The sequence below is a fragment of the Sminthopsis crassicaudata genome, chromosome 2 (genome assembly GCF_048593235.1).
Source record: "Sminthopsis crassicaudata isolate SCR6 chromosome 2, ASM4859323v1, whole genome shotgun sequence".
Lineage (NCBI taxonomy): Eukaryota > Metazoa > Chordata > Mammalia > Dasyuromorphia > Dasyuridae > Sminthopsis > Sminthopsis crassicaudata.
In genome coordinates, this window is record NC_133618.1 from 567,574,676 (window position 1) to 567,597,863 (window position 23,188).

The 23,188-nt window shown below is 36.3% G+C and overlaps 1 protein-coding gene across 1 annotated transcript in view; it reads right to left on the reverse strand.

The window, feature by feature from the left end:
- The window catches only part of CTSH (cathepsin H), a 42,231-nt gene extending 21,939 nt beyond the window's left edge, over positions 1 to 20,292 (reverse strand). Inside the window, exons 1-5 of the mRNA XM_074295210.1 lie at positions 20,084 to 20,292; positions 18,153 to 18,184; positions 15,612 to 15,717; positions 11,420 to 11,490; positions 788 to 892 (exon numbers count right to left, since the gene is read on the reverse strand). Coding sequence (XP_074151311.1) covers positions 788 to 892; positions 11,420 to 11,490; positions 15,612 to 15,717; positions 18,153 to 18,184; positions 20,084 to 20,171 — 402 coding nt within the window. The 5' untranslated portion in view covers positions 20,172 to 20,292. The remainder of the gene's footprint in view (positions 1 to 787; positions 893 to 11,419; positions 11,491 to 15,611; positions 15,718 to 18,152; positions 18,185 to 20,083) is intronic.
- Positions 20,293 to 23,188: the final 2,896 nt, after the last annotated feature.

Below are 23,188 nucleotides of genomic sequence, written 5' to 3' on the forward strand. Positions count from 1 at the left end.
TTATCTTTCTTCATACATTGTTTCATCAGATATCAAAAGGTATCAAACAGTTAGGAAAGAATGTATTTTTAATAATCATCCATGTTATCTTTAAATGATCATATATTTAGCACTGGTAAGTCCTTAGAAGGTATGAAATCCATCCCTCTCATTTTACAGATGCATAAATTGAGATCCAAAATGGTTAAGTGACTTCCTGGGATCACACAGCTAGTAAGTATCTGAGGCAGGTCTCACAGTTCCTATATTGTAACATGCTGCTCTTTTTTTCCTTATGGACAAGAGGGAAATGTGATTAGACCTTTCAGTCAGGAGGGTTTAGAACTTATTGTGAGTGGCTGAAACCAAAGAGCTCTATCATTTGTGTTTTAACTTAAAGGGAAGTCTCTCAGAGTCTCCAGAAATCTAGGCTTGTTCTTATGTATTTAACATTTTTACCAATGACCTAGATAGATGAAATGCTTTATCAAATTTACATATGATCTAAGAGGGACAGTTAACAGCTGGAAAGAAATGCAGGATCCCAAAAGACTTGGGGAAGATAATTTCAACTCTAAAATTTGAAGATTCTATGAATTTGGTTAGGGAGGAAAAAATAGTCATTGTGATTAGTTAGGGGAAGAGAGTAGAATTATGAGTTGAAGTAGAGGAGGGGAAAAGGTGTTTATGGATTTTCTTCCTACAAGTCTTATATATTTTTTTTCTGTTATTTAAGATTGGTAAACTGCTTATGGATGAGACTATTTCACAGAAATTATTGGGAAATTCATTGAATATTTGTCCTTACCTGGTTTTTCACTGGTGAGACAAAATTTCCTTTCTTTCTCCAGTCCACAAATTCTGGGTATGGACCAAGCCGTCGAACATGGCTGCCTTTAGTAGCTGAACAATTCTGAAATTACAAAATATCTTTGTTAGAAAAAAATGCTTAATTTTTTTTTTTTTAAAAGGAAAGAGTTAAACTAGAATATATAGTACAGAGATTACATAAGTGGAAAATGTTTTCCCTCTGCCTCTGTAATGATATTCAGCATAAAAACAGATATTTCCAAGATGAAATTGGGGTCAACTAGCAGCTGAATCATTGTCTTTCAGGCTTTAAGATTTTCAGCTATGTACTCTCCCAACTCTACCCCTTTTCTGAGCAAACATATAGCCTTTTTTTTTTTAAAGTATTTGGAGGATTTTTATTGTTAGCAATCAAAAGGGGATATAACAAATGAAAATGAACAAATACAGGCAAGTGAGAAGCAATTAAAGTCTTAAAGAATTATAGTTATCAGTGGAATGTTAATATAGTTATTTAGGGCTGAATATAGAGTTATTAGTTCCCAATATGGAATACCAAAAAGACTACTAGTCCTGTAATTAGATGATTTGGGCCAAAATCCCAGTCCTGCCATTTACTTTCTAGTTTTATTTAACTAGTTCATATAAAAATATCTGGGCTCCAGTAATTTCATTTATAAAATGATAAATTAGTCTAGATGATCTTGAAGATCTCTTGCACAGATCTGAATCCAGGATGTTATTCTCTAACACAATTTTTCTCTTTAGAATTAACTATATGTAAAACATCTTCTGACATCTGGTCTTATCCCTACTTCCATTTCTCTCTAGTATTAGGAATACAGAAATAGATAGTTAATTGGCACAATGTATACAATGCTGGACCTGGAGTAGGAAAGACTTGAATTCAAATCTTGTCTCAGACATTTACTATCTGTGTGATTTTGAGCAATTTCTATATCTTACAAGAATTTCTAGATTAATCTTTATCTCAATTTCTTCTTCATGATACAGAGTGATCTATGTTTCTTACAAGTTAAAGCTTAGAGTGTGAGTTTTTAAAACAAATATTTACATACAAAACTTGAGGTTAGGTCTTGTAAGTTGTCTCAAATCTCCCTCTGATAGTCATTAAGTATCTGCTGTGTACCTATTGTGTACTGTACCTAAAAATAGTTATAATTCACTCCTTTCATGCTACTCTAGCTCATTTGAAAATTCAACAGTGTTATGGCATTTTGGTAACATGACTGTCATGATTATTTAGAGTTGATGTTGTGGGGATGACCAAAGAGATGGTAAACATGTTTCCAACCTACAATCATAGATTTTCAGGATATATGATTTCACCAATTTGCATATGTTGCTGAATGACGCAGATTGTAGCCCATAATGTATCTCTTGTTCACATGCTCCCAAATATCCTTAACAGTGCATGATTACCAAAGAAGAACATGGACTGACCATTCTTTATGCCTGGCTTATCAACTTTTCTGAACATGCACGACTCTGTTGACATTAAAGAAAAACTTCTAAGAAATTCCTCATTTGTAATGTGTATTAGTCTGCTCATACCCACAAAGTGCCTCTTCATTATTCTTTAGGTGAAGCTTAGATTCAATTCTTTGGAGACTGGTTTTCCATCATTCATCAAAAGATAAATATTCTTGTTAAAAATATTTGTTTCAGGGATGAGCTTGAAATCATTTAGAGTGATGAAGTCTCAAAGGCAATCCAGCCTATATACCTCCTCCTTAATTCTGGACTCACCTGATAGTCCATTTTCAGGTTTTGTTCCAGATAGATGAATTAAAAGATGAGAGAGAGCTATAGATTGTCCAAGTGCATATCATATTCTAGACAACAGACATTCTTTAATCATCGAGGTTTTTTTGTATGAATAGTGGATGGAATAGTGTATGAATAGTGGATGGAATTATGCTATAATTCATGAGGCTTTATAATCTTCCAGAACTTGCTGTGTTTAAAACAATACCATTGAAAACAGGAATACTTTACTCTTGTTTACTCAAACGTTTTAAAAAAAATTATTTTTGAATTTAACAAATATCACAGAGAACATTTGCATATCTCTGTTAGAATGGAAAAAGAGAGGATTATATGTGAAACAGTGCCTATTTTGTACAACTTTAAAAATACTAAATTCAGTGTTATATTAACAGCTATCTTGCTTCTGCTTATATGGATAATAGATGAACTTCCTTCTCTTTTCTTTTGTACATTTTAAAATATGTCAATGGTCTTTGCTTCCTTTTCCCTTTTGCTTTTTAAATGATCAGCAATAAGTGAAGTGGGATCTTGAAATCTCTATACTTTCTAGTTAGTTGCTTGACTGTAACAATATCTATTACATATTGTGTCTTCTCATACTGTGATCAAGTATATTTTTGACGTGTAGATTATTCTCCTAAAAATGAGGAGAAGTAGGAAATTTAGGACATAAGTAAATAGTTAAATGATATTCTCAAACAAAATAGACACTTTGAAGAAATATCTCCTCTTTAAATCACATTGGGTATTTTATAGAATTTCCCCCTTTTTCAACAAAAATAAGTTATATAATTAGGGGGTATCAGAGAAATTAAGGACAGAGCTGATTAGGAAGTAACAGCTGTTAGGAAAAAGAATCAAAGGGTAATTATTTCATTCATGTTTTGATTATTGTTCAATCATTCTAGACTCTTTGTGACCCCATTTGAAATTTTCTTGGCAAAGATACTGAAGTGGGTTACCATTTTCTTTTCCAGCTCATTTAATAGATGAGGAAATGGAGGCAAATAGGGTTAAATGACTTGCTCAGGATCACATAGTGTGTGTCTGAGGCTGAATTTAAACTCAAAATGATGACTCTTCCTGGCTTGGGTTCAACACTCTATTCATTTTGCCATATATTTGTTAGAAAACAAATAATGGAGATAATAATATCTATCCTTTCTACTTCAGAATTGTTTCAAGGATCTGCTATGATGAGGAAAACTGAAAGTAGAATTAACACTGGATTTGACACTAGAACTAAGAAGAACTAAGTTCAAGCCCTAGTTCTGATGTGTAATCTCAGTTAAATCATGTAACTTTGCTGGTCTCATTGATTCATAGGATACAGTAAATCATTGTAGTATGGTACCACTAGCTTTTAGAGGCCAATTTTAGTTCAAATTCCAGCTCTGCCATTCACTAGCTCTCAGGCTAATTACAGCATCTCTTGAGATTTGTTTTCTGATTTTTAAAAGAGAGAAGTTGGACCAGCTAAGCTTTGAGGTCCTTTCCAGCTTGAACTCCAGCATGTATTAAGCTCTTACTGTATGCAATGTGCTACGTGCTGAAGATACACAATTCCTGCTTTGAAGAATGAGGGAAGACATAAATAAATATGATATAGAAGCAGACTGGGTTTTAAGAAATTTGAAAACAGGAAATTCACTGCAACTTAAGAAAAGGCCACTGATAGATGCCATGGAGGATGGGAAAGGGTAGAACTAAACCAGTGAATTCAAATTTACTGCTATAACAATTAAGAGTGGAGAGTATGAGCCAAAGGTGGAAGAATCAATTGAAGATGATATCACCAACAGAAATATAGAAAGTGGTGATGGTGGTGGTGGTGTGGGGTAGAAGTTAATGAATTTAATTTGAATGCATTAAGAAAATTCACCCAGAATCACATAGCCAATATGTGTCTGAAGTATCCTTAGTCCTGTCTCCAGGTTTTGCACTCTATACACTTTGTCACCTAGTTGCCTTATTTAAATCTTAGCATTATTAGTATTACTAACAGTTTCAATCAGATGACCTCTGACATTCCTTCCCAACTCTGAGCTTCTATGCTTCTAGGAAACTTCTCTTCCTCATAACAAGGTAAATTATCTGACTAGAAAGTCAAGACCAGGTAAACAACTTTCAAGGTAGTTATATATATCCAAAGCCTGTCTTTTCAGATCCTGAAAAAGATTTCCTCTGCCAGTGGAACTCCATACCTTGTCCTGCTCTCTTATCGTAAAGGACAGGTCAGCCTCATGCTACTCTGCTCTAATTCTCAAATAAAAATATCTCAGAAAAATAGTAATAATATTAAACATTTTATAGTTTATAAAGTTCTTTCATATACATTCCCCTTATTTGATCTCCATACCACTATGAAACAAGATTCACTTCTATTGTATAAATGAACAAACTGAGATTAAATGACTTGCCCAAATTCACACAAAAGTATCAAGATTAGAATCCAAGACTTCTGATAACTATTCCGGTACTGCTCCCAGAGCTACTTCATTTTGGGGACCTTACAGGTAAGAATCCTCTTGAAGTATACCACTGAGGCAATATGAATGAAAACAGGTTGGAGTGATCATATTGCTATATTGTTTCACTAACAATTGCTAAATATAAAAAGATCTAAAGGAAAGTTTCAGATATGTTTGTTGGAAATCCCTTGTGGAGTATCCATGGAAGAACATGCAAAAGAAACACAAAGAATGAGAGGACACAGGTAGGTTACAACTTATACTAATGGAAGCATTCCTACAGCAATAAGATCACAGACCCACTAAAACTGAGTAAATTACATTTTATATTGGATGATTCATCAATTCACTTCACCTTTTAAGACTTTCTCACTGTTAGGGATACTTTGGACATACTTTGGAAATACTCTCACACTTGTACTTAAACTGGCAAGTCAGATCCCCAAAGAGAGGCTTCTCCATATCTCCTCAGGGATCTATATGGGGTGGAAACTATTCTTTAATGTTATTTATAGTTCATGAGCTCTCATCTATGTGATTACTAGTTGACAACAATTAGACCTAATTAGTTTTTGGAAAAGGCATTTACTGATTGATTATTGACACTTTTTTTTTGAGTTTATTTTTAATATACATTCTTTTAGAATTATATTGGGAGAGAAAAATCAGAACAAATGATTTTTTTCTTTTCTCCCAACCATGGGAGAGAGAAAAAAGAAAAAGAAAAAAAGAAGTGAACATAGCATGTGTTGATTTACATTGTCTCTTTAGTTCTTTTTTCTGGATGCAGATGGCATTTTTTTTGTCCAAAGTCTATTGAGATTGCTTTGAATCAACGAACTACTGAGAAGAACCAAGCCTTTCATAGTTGAACATTGCTCATTCTTGTTGTTATTGTGTACAATGTATTCCTGGTTCTGCTTGTTTCACTCAGCATCAGTTCGTGGAATTCTTTCCAAGCCTTCCTATAATCAGCTTGTTCATCATTTTTTAATAGAATAATAATATTTCATTACCTTCATGTACCACAACTTGTTCAGCATTCCCCAATTGATGGGCTTTCACTTCTTTTCCAATTCTTTGTTACCACAAAAAGAGCTGCTACAATTTTTTTTTCTTTTTTTTTTTTTGCACATGTGGGTCCTTTCCCCTCCTTTTTGATTTCTTTGGGATATAGACTCAGTAGTGGCATTGCTGGGTCAAAGGGTATGCACAATTTGATAGTCCTTTGGACATAGTTCCAAATTGCTCTCCAAAATGGTTGGATCATTTTACAACTCTACCAGCATGCTGCATTAGTGTCCTGGTTTTCCCATATCCCTTCCAACATTTATCATTATCCTTTCCTGTCACCTTAGCCAATTTGAAAGGTATAAGGCCGTACCACAGGGCTGTTTTAATTTGCAATTCTCAAATCAATAGTGATTTAGAGCATTTTTTCATGTAACTATAAATGGCTTTAATTTCATCATCTGAAAATTGTCTGTTCATATCCTTTGACCATTTATCAATTCAGGAATGATGTGTATTCTTATAAATTTGACACAGTTCTTTATATATTTTAGAAATGAGACTTTTATCAGAAATACTAGCTGTAAAGATTTTTTCCCAGCTTTGTACTTTCCTTTTAATCTTATTTCTGTTGGTTTTATTTGTGCAAACCTTTTTAAATTTAATGTAATCAATTTTGTCAATTTTGCCTTTCATAATGGTTCTCTAGTTATTCTTTGGTCATAAATTCCTCCCTTCTCCAAGGATCTGATAGGTAAATTACCCCTTGTTCTCTTAATTTGTTTATGGTATCATCCTTCATGCCCAAATCATGTATCCATTTCAACCTTATTTTTGTATGAGATATGACATGTAGGTCTATGCCAAGTTTCTGACATATTATTTTCCAGTTTTTCCAGAAATTTTTGTCAAATCATGAGTTCTTATTCCAGAAACTGGATTTTTAGATGTCTTGCTTGTTATGTTGTGTATATCTAATTTATTTCACTGATCCATCACTCTATTTCTTAGTTAGTACCACATGGTTTTGATGACTGCTGCTTTATAATATAGTTTTAGGTTTGGTATTGCTAAGTGATGGCCTTCACTCTTGAAGAAGACCAAAATGACATCACTACCTTTCATTCAAGTTCCAGTGTGTCTGACTGGCTGACCAGACCAATACAGATTTGGAATGCTTTAACACAAATTGGGCACAAATAGGCCAAGTGAACATATGGTTTGGATTTTCTAAATCTGTACACCTCATGTTTCTTCTTAGTTACCTTAGCTACTGTGTTTTCTTGATGTTAATTGTTAGGTCAAAATTAGCATAAGCAGCAGAGAATCAATCCATACATTGTTGCATGTCAGTTTCAGAAGTTGCAGGGGTACACATTCATCTGCAAACAAAAAAACCACGCACCTATTTGCCCTCCACTTTAATTAGTTTGTAGTAGCCTTTCAAGTTGAATAACTTACCATCAGTATAGTAGCTGACCTTGATATCACTCTTGTCCTCATTGAAAAGGCCTGACAACATTGCTGAAAGTACTATGCTAAAAAGTATGGGAGCAAGCACACAATTCTGTTTCATGGTGATTGGGAAAGTGCAAGAGCATCCTCCATTGACTAGAATACAGGAAAATATGACATCATGAAACTGATGTACAATTTTGATGAACTCCAGGCAACCAAATTTTGATGTATTTTTGGCACAATTTTCCATAATCCTTTACAACTGACAATATCAAAGGCCTTGGTCAGGTTCACAAATGTGCAGACCTCTGTTCTGCTCCTGGCATTTATTCTGTTCTCATGTAGCAAGCACCATACTGACCATTTCTTGGCCCTTTCTGAAGCCATATTGGCTCTCAGGTAGATGATTATCTTCCAGAGGAAGCCTATTAAGGAGGACTCTAGCAAGAATCTTGCAGCAATGATATGAGAGAGATTCCTGCCCTGTGATTGTCCCAGGACAATTTATTTCATTTTCCTTTACAGATCTGGACAATGGAGGAATAGAGGTATCCTTGAACTCTTGGGAGATAATCTCCTCTTGCCATGTAACCTGAAAATTTTTAGTCTAGCTTTTGTATGAGCAATGGACCCCCTTATTTTATAAACATCAACTAAAATAGAATCAGCACCAGGTGCTTTGCCACAGGAGAGGAGTCTAATGGCATTCAAAAACTTTCAGTTGGAAATTTGGCTACAGAGGGATTGACTTTAACCTGAGGGAAAAGGTCAATGGCTTCAGCATTGATTGATGACAGTCTGTTGAGGATGGAAATGTTCAATCCATCTCTTCAGGATCATGTCCATATCATTAATCAATGCTGCATAGCTGAGATACCTCAAAGGTCTTTGGCCTATAAATAGCCTTCAAGGTATCATAAAAACACTTTAGGTGGTTACTAACTGTAAAACTGAATTTTATTGCCTTTTTACTGAGCCAAGAATTCTACATCTCTCCAAGCTTTTTTACTTGTGATACAGTTATTAGAGACAGATGAACTATCTTGCTGGTAAACCCTGTTCTTGTTTTTTCAATTGGCAGCTTTTCAATTTCTCCATCAATTCTGTTAAATCAGTCCTGATATTTGTGAATGTTTGATCCAGAACAACAAATACAGTGCTATACACCAAATCTCTGAAAGCTGCCCACTTCTTTTCTGCTCCATTGTGGCCAACTGTGTTGGTTCAACTTTTCTTTCAAGTTAGCTACAAACTGTTCTAGCCAGAGTAGCATTCTAATCTGTTGACATTAAATCTTCTAGTAGTCATCTTGCCACTTTTGTTGAATGCAAATACTTAGGTTGGAGAGGATGTCTATTATTATTGTAGTATTCTGTGCCACACATCTCTATCATGCTCACATCCTGTCTTTTCTAACAATGAAATAGTCTTATGACATGCCAAATGTTTACTGTGAGGGTGCTCCCATGAAACTGTATTTATTTATTGCAGTTAGGTAAATGGAAGATGATGTTGGAGATATGAAGATCACGAGACGCACAAGTCTTCAGTAGTAAATACATTGTTGTTGCTGTTTACAACTCCATTCTTCCCAAGGACTGGTCCAGTTGTCTATGACTCCATGTCTGATAGTCTGTACTTACTCTAGCATTCAAGTCACCAGACTTATAAACTTATCCATTGATGATGAGAGTCTCCAGAGCCTCATAAAATTTTTGCCTCATTGGGTAGGGTTCATCATAGTAGAAGCATAGGCACTAATGAAAGTGATATAATACTTTGCTGCAAATGGCAATCGCATTATTATGAGCCTCCCATTCACTCCTTTTAGTAGGCATACTAGCTTGTTGATTAGATTAATTTTGACTATAAAACTGGTGTTAGCTTTATGGTGCTCATCTTCATTGAAAAATGCATATTCAGCTCTTGTAGGCCTTCATTTGCTGGGGTTATTTTCATGCAAGGCTGCTATTCAGATGTGACAACTGCTGGATTTTCTTGAAATAAGAATTGTTCTTCTTTCAGTTCTGCTGTATTTTGTGTTGTCCATAAGTCTGTGCATATTCCATGTACTTGATGGTGAGTGGAATCATCTTTGTAAAAGTTTTTGTACATTTTTTGTTTCAACTGAAGGTTGGAATCCCTACCTGCCATGGTAAACAGTCCAGAATTGGATAAATGGATAATTTTTAGGGTGCCTTTTCTAGCCATTTCTTCTCACCAGGAGATGAGCAGTGCAGTTCTTAAAACACTACTCAGATACTCAGGGGGCTGCTGAATCCCATTGCTGCTTCCAGTAAGAAGACACCCTTGTGGCCTAGGCCATTTTGTGCAGGGTTGTGATTAAAATTCCCAGTGTATTCCTATCTATTATCATTTGTCATATCATTTGTCAGTCACCACAAGACTTCAAGATAGGTTAAAAATGGTAAAATGGGATGGGTAATGTCTTTTGCAGTGATAGGACAATCAAGATGACTGATGATGGTTAGAGTTGGAGTGGATGACATTGTTGTCTTTAATGTCTAACAAGCTCTTAAATGCTCCACAGTGCCTGTTTCAGCTGCCTTCATAGCATTTGGAACAAATTGGTCTCATCCACCCACTCCTCCAGGTAAAATCTTTACATGCTTGGAGAAGACGCCTCTTTTCCCAACTCACCAAAAGGGCTAAGACTTTTTGATTACTCTTAACCTGGTTTATTCCATCTATAGAAATGATTTATTGGAGTGTGGCCACTATTCAAGTCCATAAGTTTTGAAGCCACAGGTGAGAGGTAGATTAGGTAGATTAGACATCAAAGATAGAAAGCAGCTTTCACGCTGGAGGTACTACTCTTCCCTGAACACACTCTACATCCCATTGCACTGCACTATTGAGGTATAAATATCTCCCCACAAGTTTGTGATACCTTTTCCTACTAGTACATATGCAGTCCAAAGAAAAGTGGTCTCCAGCTTAGAGTACATGTTGCAAAGTAGTAACACAGCTTTCTTACAGTGCTCACAATATTTGTGGGCCTAGCATAGCTTCTGTAAACCTTTGTAAAGATTTGAAGCTGGTCTCCTTAGTACCTGACACCAACACTGAATCAACTTTCTGAGCATAAAGCTAGGAAGAAGGATCTAATGGGAAGTCCAAAATCCTCTGGCCCTCACAAGGTCCTCCTCTGATCAAAGGGAGGGAGAAGCCAAGGTGCTCTCCTGTCTTCAAAGTAATTCTTTTTCAGAAGTTTGGCTAAAGATTTGGCTTCCACCACTGAATTGCCAAATACTTGAATGCCAAGGCTCCAAATTTGCTTGCTATTTTATAGATGACCCACTAGATGTGAACAAGTTTCCTCAGTCAATGTTTATCTTTTCCTGTTTAACACTCCACTCTTTCATTCAATAGCTTTCAAGGACTTCTAAATTGATCACGGACTTGTTAAATGTAGTCTAAAGCATACTGTAGATTCAGAGACATCTTGACCTTGATCCAACCTACTTATTAATTACTCTCACTGACAAAAGCATAGTTTTTTCTCATTTTAAATGAGGTGAGAACTGATCTAATCCACCCCCATTCTTACATTTCTATTTCCTAACTGTCAATTTTGGTGCTAGTCTTTTCTTTCCTAGAGTTTCACATTTCTCTCAAGCTATGAAATAAAATAGCTTTGGTGTCATGTGAACTAGAAGTTTAAAACACAAGGTTCTAGATTTCCAGTTATCAGCCAAATTCCCTTGAGATAAGGATGGGTTCCAACTTTTCTGGCTCCCAAGAATGATTCTGAACAGAAGTCCATTTGAAGAGAGAGAAAATGGAAGGTAAATAAAGGAAGACAGATCACACTGTAAAATAATTTAAATGGTTTACATTTTTAAAATACTGATTTAGTCAAAATGAACAACACTTACCTGAGGTAGTCTCATAAGATAAGTCTTTTTGAATTCATCAAAGGACATATCTGAAAACTGATTCAGTCTCCCTGAAAGAAAATAAAAAAAATAAATAAACTAACAGTGGAAAAGGGACAATAAATGTTTTATTCAAATGACCTTTGTTTATTTCTCTCATAATTTTTTTATTTTTCTGAACTTTTGAACCCTTAACATTTTCTGTGTTACTCATGCACGGAATTCTTTTAATTAGCATAAGAGTAACTTTGCTGCAGGTCTTGCTAACATTCCCTAAGTCCCCTGGTCCCAAGCTATAGTAACTCAGGCATATGACTTCTGATATCCCTTTGGGCTAGTAGTTAAACAGCCTAAACCTGGAGAGAATCTTGGCCCTCACCCTAGGGGAACTCATTCCAAAAGACTTGGACTGATTGTTGCAAATGCCCAGATAGTCTATGGGCTTAGGAACATCTTAAATTTGATTAAAAGACCCTTTATTACTCCAATTCCAGATGTCCCAATACACTATTACTACAATTCCTCTAGGCTGGTCACACCAGGATCCTGTATCTGGCTATTTGATCACCCAAGTCCCCTCCTTTTGTACATTACTCTTTTCTTCAACAATGAATTTAACCTCAGATATCATTACAAAATACTCCCTTCTCCTCCAACTAATACTAAATATTTGGGGCCAGGTCCAGTTTAGACCAGTCCACTGATTTAGGTTTGGTATTAGAATGCAATAATGAATTTGTGGATGATAGAATAATAATAAAAATGCTTTAATAGATAAAATAAGATTTAAAAAGATAAAATTCCTATTTTTTATTTTTAAAATTCCTAATTAAATTCAAATAAAACACCTCACTTTCATATTAACCATATCAGTTAGCAAGGATTAATCAGGAAGGCATAATTTTGCTAACACCCCCCAAGTCACCAGTTTCCCATAGACTGGGTTTTTATGCCATAGGGGCCAATGAAGGCAACTAAAAATTCAAAAGCCAACTGGGCAATTAAATCCCAAGGATGATCACTCTGACTTTTTAGAGAAAAAATTGCGTAGTTTATAAATAGTAGGAATTACAGTAGTAATAGAACGTTAGTAGTTCCTAATAAAAGGAGAAACAATGTAGATGCATATAAAGAGACACCATATATAGATTCATTCCTTCTGAGTCACATATCATTATGATCATACTTTTTTTATTTAGTTGATTTCACTAATATAAATTTATGTGTTCATCCTACATTATCCAGAATTCTGAATTTCCACTCCTTTGACCACAAGCTCCTAATATATCTTTGTCTCTACTTCATTCCTCCTAAACTTATTTTTATTCCTCATCCCAATCTTCAAACTTTAAAAATCTACTTGTTCTGGTTTCACTTCCATTCTTTTGTAGTCTTGTCCACAGAGAAAGTCAGTCAATAAACATTCATTAAGTATATTACTATGTGTCATGCTGAGAAATGGGGACACAAAGGGCAAGTCACTATGCACTTCCCTCAGTCTTGAGTCCCTTGTATCTTTCTCCTATCATTTCCCATGCTTTGCCAATTTTCTCTTCCTCCCCCCACCCCAACCCCTTTCCCCACTGATTTCTGTGCTCTTTGTCATATGCTTCTGCGCATTATTGGAAGAAGTCATACAACTGTACCAACTGAATCTACTATAAGTATATAAACTTGGCTGGTTCCTCACTGCTGTTGGGTAAACCTTATTCTTCTTTCGTTGATATTCCCCATAGATATTCTGCAAATCTTCTCCTCTTAACCTTCCCATCCCACCCACTCCAGTCCCTTTCAGCATAGGACCTCTTGTTCACACTTTACTGACACAACAAATGCCTTTGATCAAGAATTCCTTCTCCTTCCCTATGCTACATCTCAGAAAATCTAGGTCACCCACCATTCTTCCTTAGTTCTGGTCTCAGATTGCTTTACTGAGATCAAATCCTCTCATTGTGCTCCTGATTACCTTTCTCTCTTCTTCAGTCCCTCCTTACCTACTGGCTCTTTCCCTGCAGCTGAGAGGCATGCTGAGGTTTCTCCAGAGGTACATAGTCCCCAATCAATATGCCATTTCACAGCCAAATACCCCCCAAGAGCTGCCCATATCTGCTTTCTCCACTTCTTAACTTTTCATTCCCTTCTTTTAAGTTTCCTTTAGGAATCACCACTGGGAAACTTTTCTGTCCAGGGCTAACCATGGTCTCAGTGATTCAATTGAATTGCCTTTTCCCATTCTTCAACATTTTCAATCTCTTGGCAGTTTTTAATTTTGTTGACTCCTCCCTCACTTAGCTTTGCTGATATTATTCTCTCTTGATTCTCCTTTTCAGTCTTTTTGATGGATTCATCATTCATGCCCTGCTTCCTTAACTGGGGGTTTCTCACAAGGCTTTGTAAGTATTCTCATCAGTTTCTTTTTGCTCCATCATCATTTCTATCTGGATTATTCTCTTATCTATATATTCAGTACTAGTCTCTCTTGAACTCTAGGTCTCTATCATTAACTGTCTGATGGACATTTTTCTTCACCTGAATATCCCATTATAACTGAAAATGTCTGAAATGGAATTCATTATCTGCCCCACATAAACATGATTTTCCTTCAATCTCCTTCTAGACAACCAAGTTTTCTGTTCTCAGAATCACTCTTGACTCTTCACTTTCCCTTCTATCCAATCAGTCACCAAGTTCTGTCAACTAATAATAATAATGGCTAACACTTATATAGTGCTTAGAATGTGCCAGACACTGTCCTAAGTGCTTTTTGATTATTAAGCAATTATTAGTATCTCATTTGATCCTCACAACAACTCTGGGAGGTAGGTGTGATTATTCCCATTTTAAAGATGAGATAATAAGGTTAAGGGACTTGCTAGAAATCACCCAGGTATTAAGTACCTGAGAACAGATTTGAACTCAGCCTTCTTGCCTTCAAGGCCCAGAGCTCTATCCACTACACCAACTAGCTAAATACAGCCTCTATACCATTTCTTATATTTGTTTCCTTTCCACATACAAAGTCCTCATCACCTCTTTTCTGGACTTTTAAAATAGCTTTCTAATTTACATTTCTGATTTTTGGTTCATTGTTCCCTTCTCAGTTCAGCCTCCACACAGTTACCAAAATAATCTTCCTAAAACACAGGTCTGATCCTGTCACACACTTGCTCAGGACATTTCAGTGGCATTCTATTGTCTCTAGGATGAAATACAAAATTCTCACCTTGGCATCTCAGGACCTTCAGCTTACTCTTCCAGTTTGAATCATTTTAATTGGATCCCTTTCACTGAGTCAACATTCCAGCTCCTCCTACCACCAGCCAAATTGTCCCATTTTTTGTTTTCTGAATTCAGCATTCCATCTCTTCCTTCTTTTCATAGGTTATTACTAATGCCAGAAATGTACCCAGTCCTTTCTCAGAATCTTTAGATTGCTACAAAACCCAAATCAAATTAGCTTCTCCAAAAGCATTTGTTCCCTCTGGTTGCTAGTAAATGTTATATACCTTGACAGTAACACAAACTTCCTGAAGGCAGGAACTGTGATTCCTTTTGTTTTTATATCACAAGCAATGAGAACAATGCCCAGTACACAAATAAGTACTTACTACCACTTATTATGTCTGCTGTCCCCTCAACCTACTTCACCATTTAGCCTATGGCCTTATTGGTTTGCCAAGTGAAACAACTACCCACAAACCAATATTTCTCTTGTCCCCAAGGGACCTCTCACTGTGATACCTTCTTTCAGGATTTAACTTCCTTCCATTCATACTGTCTAGGGGAAAAGCCAGTCCCTATCTCAGAGGCATCAATCTTCTTTAACTGGTTCAGCTAACTCTGCAACTCTGAAAAGTGAATTTGCTTCATGCATAAAAATTCCTAGTTGTATCTCACTTCCATTCTATGGTAACATACTATCATTTCACATACCCATATATCTTCCCTTCTCTCTTCCCCACTCCGCCCACACATTGTATTATATTCCCTGTGTTCCATACATAGTTAAGTAGTAACTTAATAAATACTGGTTGATTGATTGGGTGATGATTCATGTAAAGATAGAAGAAACCATTTCCTGGTTAATTGATTAATATCCTTTACCTTTTTTTTTTTTTTGTGGCTATTTCCTAACATTATTTTATCCACCCCAGTTCCCAAAGAAGTATTAAGGATAATTTTACTGCAGTACTTGTGAATGAGTGGTTCCCAGCATTGTGCTTATCAATCATTCTCTTATTTTCAAGAAAAATGTGTAGTCTGTGATGATACTCTGATGGATGATATTTCTTGTTGTTCTAAAAAAGAAGCAGCATAAAAAAGCATTAAATTAATAAAGCAGCAATAAGTTAACAAAATAAAGACTATATTTTTGTAGGATAAAAAGGGAAAACCTTTCCTACTAACTTATTTTATTGAGCTAACAAACTTAAGCAATCTGAATACTGAGGTTTTTTTTTTTTTTTTAAATGAATGTCTAATGCCTTAAATAGAGATGTTCACATAGGAGATCTAAGAGAGCTTAGATCTAAATGCAATATAAGTGAAACTAAATTTTTTGCCACATTCAAACACATTTTCTTTTGCTTATGGGCACTACTGGCAGACCTGGAAGATAGAATGTTTTATTCAGAGCAAGCAAATCATAAGCCCAAAGGACCTTAATAAACATGTTAAATTTTCATTTCTTATGTAGATGCCAGCTATTAGAAAATAGTGCATTGTCCTCTATGATAAATGTCCATATGGTTGATCAGAAGAGTCTAGTAAACTAAAAGGACAAGGAAATTATTTGGGACTTTTGATTATATCACCCCCATCTGTAGTTCAGATGGGATTTTGATCACAAATCTGAGATTCTGATAATATTTGGACTATGACAGAGTTGGGGATGGATTTTATCAATCAATTTGTTTTGGTTGTTAGAGTCAGGCTACTTGTAAACTTGGTCTATAGGATAGACTTGCAATAATTTGTTTCAAGTCAGAAGATCAACAATGGATCAAAAAATCATTAAAAAAAATTACAGCAAAGTGGAATATTGCAAAATGATCAACTGTGAGTGATTTAACTATTCTTAGCAATACATCCACTTAAGACAATTCTAAAGGACTTAGATGAAAAATGTATCTATCCCTCAAAGAACTGATGGTGTCTGAATATAGATTGAAGCATACTTAAAAAAAAAAAACAACTTTGTTTTCTTGAAGGTTCTTTTTTTTTTAAGTCTGTTTTCTTTCACAACAGACTAATTTGGAAATGTTTTGCATGACTGTACATGTATAATCTATATTGAACTGCTTGCTTTCTCAATGATGGGGAAGGAAGAAATGAGAGTATTTGGAATATCAAGTATTAAAAAGATGTTAAAATTATTTTTACCTGTAATTGAGGGAAAATGAAGTCCTAAGAGACTTTTTTCAAAAAAAGCTGAATTTGCAGAAACTAGTGATACATTTAAAACATTCCCTCCCCAATAATCTGCATGAAAATCATTTTTCAACTCCTGTTTGCTACCCATGTGACCTTAAAGAACTCATTTAGTTTCTCTGCCCCTCAGTTTCCATATCTGTAAATGAAGATGTTGCAATAGTATAGGGTCCATAACGTGTCAGAGTGTCTGTGAACTTTTTTTAAAATATCAGTATTTTTTAAAATTTCCTTTAATTAATGACTTTATTTCTTTTGTAATCCTATATATTTTCTTTTACGCATTTAAAAACAATATTCTGAGAAACAGTGCATAGACTTGATCACATTGTCAAAGAGATCCATACTACAGAAAAGATTAAGAACCTATGGAGTAGGTAATATCTAATGTCAGAAATGTTATGTTTGAGCCTATGAACTTCATACAAGCTTTAAAGAAACAGGAGGACAGAGCTCTGACTTTTTTGTACTGCCCCCATTTAAAACATTTTTAAATGGTTTTATGACTTTGTTCTATTTAAACATACTCTGAAACTTAAAACAGGCAGAATATTTACTAATATATAATAGGGAATCTCTTAAAGAGAAAGGGTGACTAATCTATAAGAGTGATAGTGATGGGGGTTGAGTCCCTTTAAGATTCCTTTCTGATTCCACAACCCCCATGGCTGACCTTTGATTCACAAATCCTGGTCAAAAAGCACCCTTTTGAATTCCAATAATATCTGGACTTTCCCCAGCCCCTACCAGATCTGAGCTAACTGAAAGCCCGCCAGGAGCCTGGGACTCCACCCACCTTCAACATCACCAAGAGTCCCCATTATAAAAGGGCAACACTAGACGCTATGCTTTTGCAGAAGTTCTAAGTATGGCATCTTTATCCCAAGGATTTCTGCCCACCCGACCTAATCCAGTGCTCTTCTATCTCTACCCTCAACTTTACTAACTCAACTTTACTTCTAAAATCCCTACAATAACCTTTTTATCAATCTAGGTTTTCGGGCCTGTAATTCATTTACAGGGGACACTCATGGGACTATCTTTGTGCCGACAAAAAGGGGTAGCCCCCTTCCTATCTCTCATCAACAGTAGTTTAAGCATTCAAAGCAGACTGTAGGCCCATATACTCTCACAATAACAATTAGTTGCTTAGTTTTCATTAATTGACATTTTATTTGATAAATATTGTAGAAAGACTCTGGGATTAGTTGAAAAATTTCATTTGTTACCACAACTGACTTAATTTATTAGCAGGAAATTTGCGAGATTTAAAAAGCTCAAAAAAGAAGAAGTAATCACTGACCTGTTTCATCCATGACTGAAACAGAACCTTCTCTGTGGAGGCAAAAGCACATTTTAGAATTTGGCACAATCAGACATATTGGGTATACATTCAAGTAAATTAGTTAATAAATTATATATTTTTTATTTCTCAGGGCCAATCACTGCTGTAGTTATTTAGTAAACTTTATAGCACTTTACAAAATGGAAATTTTTAAGAATGATACTGTTTCAAATTTCTAATTTTTCAAAACTTCACATGTAAGAACCACTGAATTGAGTGCTGTCACTTGCAATAGGATGTAATAGTTGTAATTTAATAATAATTGCAATAGTTGTAATTTGTATATTAATTAAGCAGCTCAATGGATGGAATTGAACATGGAATTGGGAAGAATTGAGTTCAAATTTGACAGACACCTTGAGGCTGTGTGATCCTGGGCAAAACTGTTTGCCTTGATCCATTGGAGAAACAAATAACAAACCACTGGAGTATCTTTGCCAGGAAAACCCCATGGACAGTATTGGCTTGTTATAGACATGGTTACCACTAAATAAAACTAAACATTAATTATCTATTGCATTCATTTAATGATCTGGAGATAAAATCTAGAAAAGGTAGGGTTCCAGATTAAAAAGAGAGCAGAGAGGAAACATTAATTAGTTCTTAGCTACTTATAAGGAATGAAGGGGAAAAAAAACTCTTTAACATCAGACCCTTTCTTAGCCTCCAAGATGTGGGACCAAGGCTTTACTTGAAGTCAGTTAGAGGTAGGAGGTAGGTATTTAGGTCATATTTATCTCTTGGAAAAAAATGCATCAGTTCTCTGGGTTACATTTGCAATTTCAAAATTCTTGACTGTCTACAGCCAAATTACCTTTAGTATGATTTATTTTATTTTTATTCTAAAAGCCCTGCAGAAGTCTTGGCAAGTCTGGTGTGGTAAAAAGGAGTTCTAGTTGGGAAGTCAAAGGGTTTGGATTTATTTACATTGCCTTTAGCAAAGTCACTGATTTCTGTCTAGAGATAGCCAGAAGACCTAAGGTCTAGACCAGCCCGGCTCTGACTGCTAGACTGCTTCTGTGACTATGGGCAAGACTTTTCACCTTTCTGACCTCAGCTGCCTTCCGTTTTGTAAAAGGAAAAGATTTGAAATAAGTCTCTAGCGGTCCCTTCCAGCTCAAAACACCCAAGAGTTATATGGTTTTAATGTTTACCTAATTTTGTTTTACTTATTGCATGCACACAACAGAGCTGGCTAATTTTAGAACCAGGCATCAAATTACAGTCTAGATGTCTGCAGGGACTTGGTTTCATCACCCAGGAATTTCCACAACTTCCTTATAAATTATTGAACTGCTCGGTATTTGATAATTCCCTCTGGATGGAGGGGTCAGAGGCAGGACTTAAGTGATCGACCCATATTACAGATGGCGAGAGAAAACACTGTTAGCATTAAAGGGTAAATATAAAACACCTTGAGCATTTCGGGGTGGAACTAGGGAAAGATGCTATTATCACAGCGCATGGAATTGTCTCGGTTCTGGAGAACAAGCTGTTGGGTCCCGGGACGTTCTCTTTTCTTACTTCGTTTTTTTTTTTTTTTTTTTCCTATCAAGAGTTGCGTGGGTGAATTAGTTTCAGAATCAACTTTCATTTTCCACTTTTTCCAGAAAGGAACTAGATGTCAGTGAGAGTGTGTGTGTGTGTGTGTGTGTGTGTGTGTGTGTGTGCGCGCGCGCGCGTCTCCCTCCCTCCTCTCTCCCTTCCCCCTCTATCTCTGGCTCTCTCTCTCTCAGCATGTGGGACCCTACTTGGAGGGACCGTCTAGGTCTACTGGCCCTTGAACCAAGCTCCGTCCACGCCGACTCCGTTTTGCTGTAGCTACTTGGAGTAGTCAAGATTCGGATCTCGGTTTCCTTTCCAAGAATTTTCCATTCCATCTGCCTTACCTTGTGCAGAAACAGTGGGCACGCTGGAAACCCGGGGGGCGAGAAAAAAAGCCCCCGCTGCGAGAAGCAGCAGCAGCTCACAGCGCATCTTCACCGATACGGGGCCCGGAAACTAGACACTATCTTGCCCTGTGCCCTGGCAATGACGACGAGGCGGCCGCCGCTGCTTTTGCGGCTTCGGTTGCTTGGCCAGTGCTTTTAAGTCTCTAGGTCAGAGAGCTGCTGGGAGGAGGGGCAGCTGATTGGTGCGGAGCCTCTGCAGATTTCACAACTCCACCTTAGGTGGGTCTAAAAGGCCAGCTTCTCTTGCAGTGATTTCTGGGTGAATGAGGCAATAGCACCAGATTGAAGTTGTCTTGGGATAGGCACGGGACCTGGCTGGGTGCAAACATTTACCCGGAGGCTACTTTTCTTGGTATCCAAGTTGCAAACGAAATGGCTCTGCGAGGCTAATGAATGCAAAAATAGTTATTAAAATTTTACTATGTATAAAGCTGAGTGCACTTGAATTTGGGTTGTGGGGCAAGAAAAAGTCAAATTCTGGATGTGAGTAGATCAGAAGGGATATGATTGGCATAAGGTCACGGCACTACTTACTGTACAAGCTCTCTCAAAGAGTCTTGTTGAAATTTTAAACTACTAAAATTTAAAACAAATAGCTTAAAACTCTTATTTACTAGGATTTTGGAGACACAAGGAACTATTAAAGCTTTTGGGACACAAAAGTAAAATTTTAAGGAACTAATACCTTAAAATGCACTAAGACTTTTGGGACACAAAAACTTGAGTGCAGTAGAACTGCACTAAGACTTTTGGGGTAGCTATATACAACTTTTTCTCTTCTCCTGTGACCTGGAATGAGAATCAGACCCTACTTTGAATTTTTCTTGGCAAAATGAATCATCACTTTATTGGTTCCATTGTAAGATTGTTTCTAAAATTTTTCTAGACTTTTTGACTTAAAGATAAGCAGGTAAAGGTAAAGTTCATCAAGGAGAGCTGATCATTACATTTTCAGCATCAGTATTTCCACTTCCAAAAATGTTAAATACTACAAATCAGATTTTGGATGGAAAGAAAAGGATGTTTGGAGGGAGATAATTCTGCTTTGTGCTCCTAGCCTGTAACTCAATCCTTGGCTATATAAATGTAGACATGTTAAAAATGTCCAAATTCCCTTTTTTTAATCTATAAAATAGCATATATTATTAAAACTTGTACTTGTGAGAAAAGTATATTATATAGTTTTCAAAACTTTGTATTCTTATTCTTTCCTCTTATTCTCATTTTACCAGGTGGAATGAAGTTGTTTAGCCCTCAATATCCTATTACATTTTTAAAATTAAGAAATATTTACTAAATTAACTAATCAGAGACATTTTCAAGTACAAAGAGAAAGCATTTACTTAATCCCTGCGGGATTAATCCAGACACACACCTGGGAACCATCCCAACTCTGCCTAGTGCTGCTGGAACCTGGCCAGCTTTTGGTTTGTCTGTAACTTAAAAAGCAAAAGACCTGAGCCTTTTCACTGGATAGACTAAAAGGATGTAACTATCCTTGACCAATGGTCATCAATGTTGTCTGATTCCTATGGGTCACGTCACTTCCTGTAACTTCACTAATTTCCTGCATCCCAAGGTTCAAGGTTAGGAATAGGGATGATTTGACTTCCTGAAACCTGAAGCCCAAGGTCTCATCTTCCCACTCTGGGTAAAGGGATTATGTGACATTTTCAATACTGAGAAATACTTCATCCCATCAGTTCCATTCACTTCCAAACTCCACTTCTCCTTATAACTAACTCTTTTAGGATGCTAAGTTCTTTTCAGGATTTAGCCTGCTAGGTAAAGACATACCCCAATCTCATGAAGTGCTCCCTCCTGGATAATCGTGAATTCCAGTGAAGAACTTCTCTTTCATATGCTCTCCCACTTTATTTCGTATTTACCATTCCTTGTGTTTGTTGTATTCCTTTATTTTATCTGTAACCTATTCCCTTAAATAAATCTACCTTTTGCTAACGAGAATGGCCATTGGGAATTCTTCACATGACTGAACCCCAGCCTACCATCATCTGGTGTCTATATCACCTACATCAGGGAGGGTCAGTGATTGAAAGAGGGATATATCAGTATCTTATGGTAGACTAGAAATGGAATCCAAAATTTTTGACTCTCATATTGGAAATTGTTCTGCTACATATTGTTGGTTCTCAATGGAGCAGTTACTTTTCAACTATAGGTACCAGACCAAGCCCTACTTAGTCATTGTTTGGATCCTGATTGACTCAGAGTGAATGTAAATAGCAATTGTTTCTGTTTTGGCCCAAAACTCTGAGGGTTTTCTCTTCCTAGATTTACATATACTTTGGCTAAGTAAAAGAGGCCATTTTCTGCATCATTTCATACCTTTGACCACTGATGGGTATTGCTTCAGTCAAACAGATCTGTTAAACATCCATCTCTAGTTATCCTGTTCTAAATCTTGCTGGATATAGACTGGACCCAGATGCCACTGTGTTATGCCACAGTCTCCTTGAGCTGTTCTACCTCAGTCTCCCTGCACTAGTTTCCCTCATTGTCCTGACTGAGTTTCCCTGAATTATTCTATCTTAGTTTCCTTAATTGTTCTGCCTCAGTCGGTTAAGTTGTAAAACCCACCCTGTTCATTAAGACGGAGGACCATTTGCTCTAAGTTTATAAATTGTCAATGGGAGATGAGAAGCAGATCAGACTTCCTGGCTCCTAGCTTCTTCTGCCCTCAAGAATTTATGACACTGCCCCTCTAAAATATTCCAAAAGATAAGACTATCTCAAATACTTCACTGACATCTTTACTTCTGTTATTCAAACATTCTGACTCTGGCTTTTAGTAAGAATTTACACACCCCCCCCCCCCCATCCTGACAAAACCAAGCAACTCTAACTTTTCTCGCTCTTCTTCTTTTCTTTGTCTGAAAAACTATAAAACGGTTTATCATTCCCCCATTCATTACTGGATACTTTGAGACGAGAGTCCTGTCCAGTCAATTAAACTCTCCAATTAATAAAATATTAAAAAACTCTTTAATCTCTATCTTGCCTCAGTTTCTCTGGCATTAC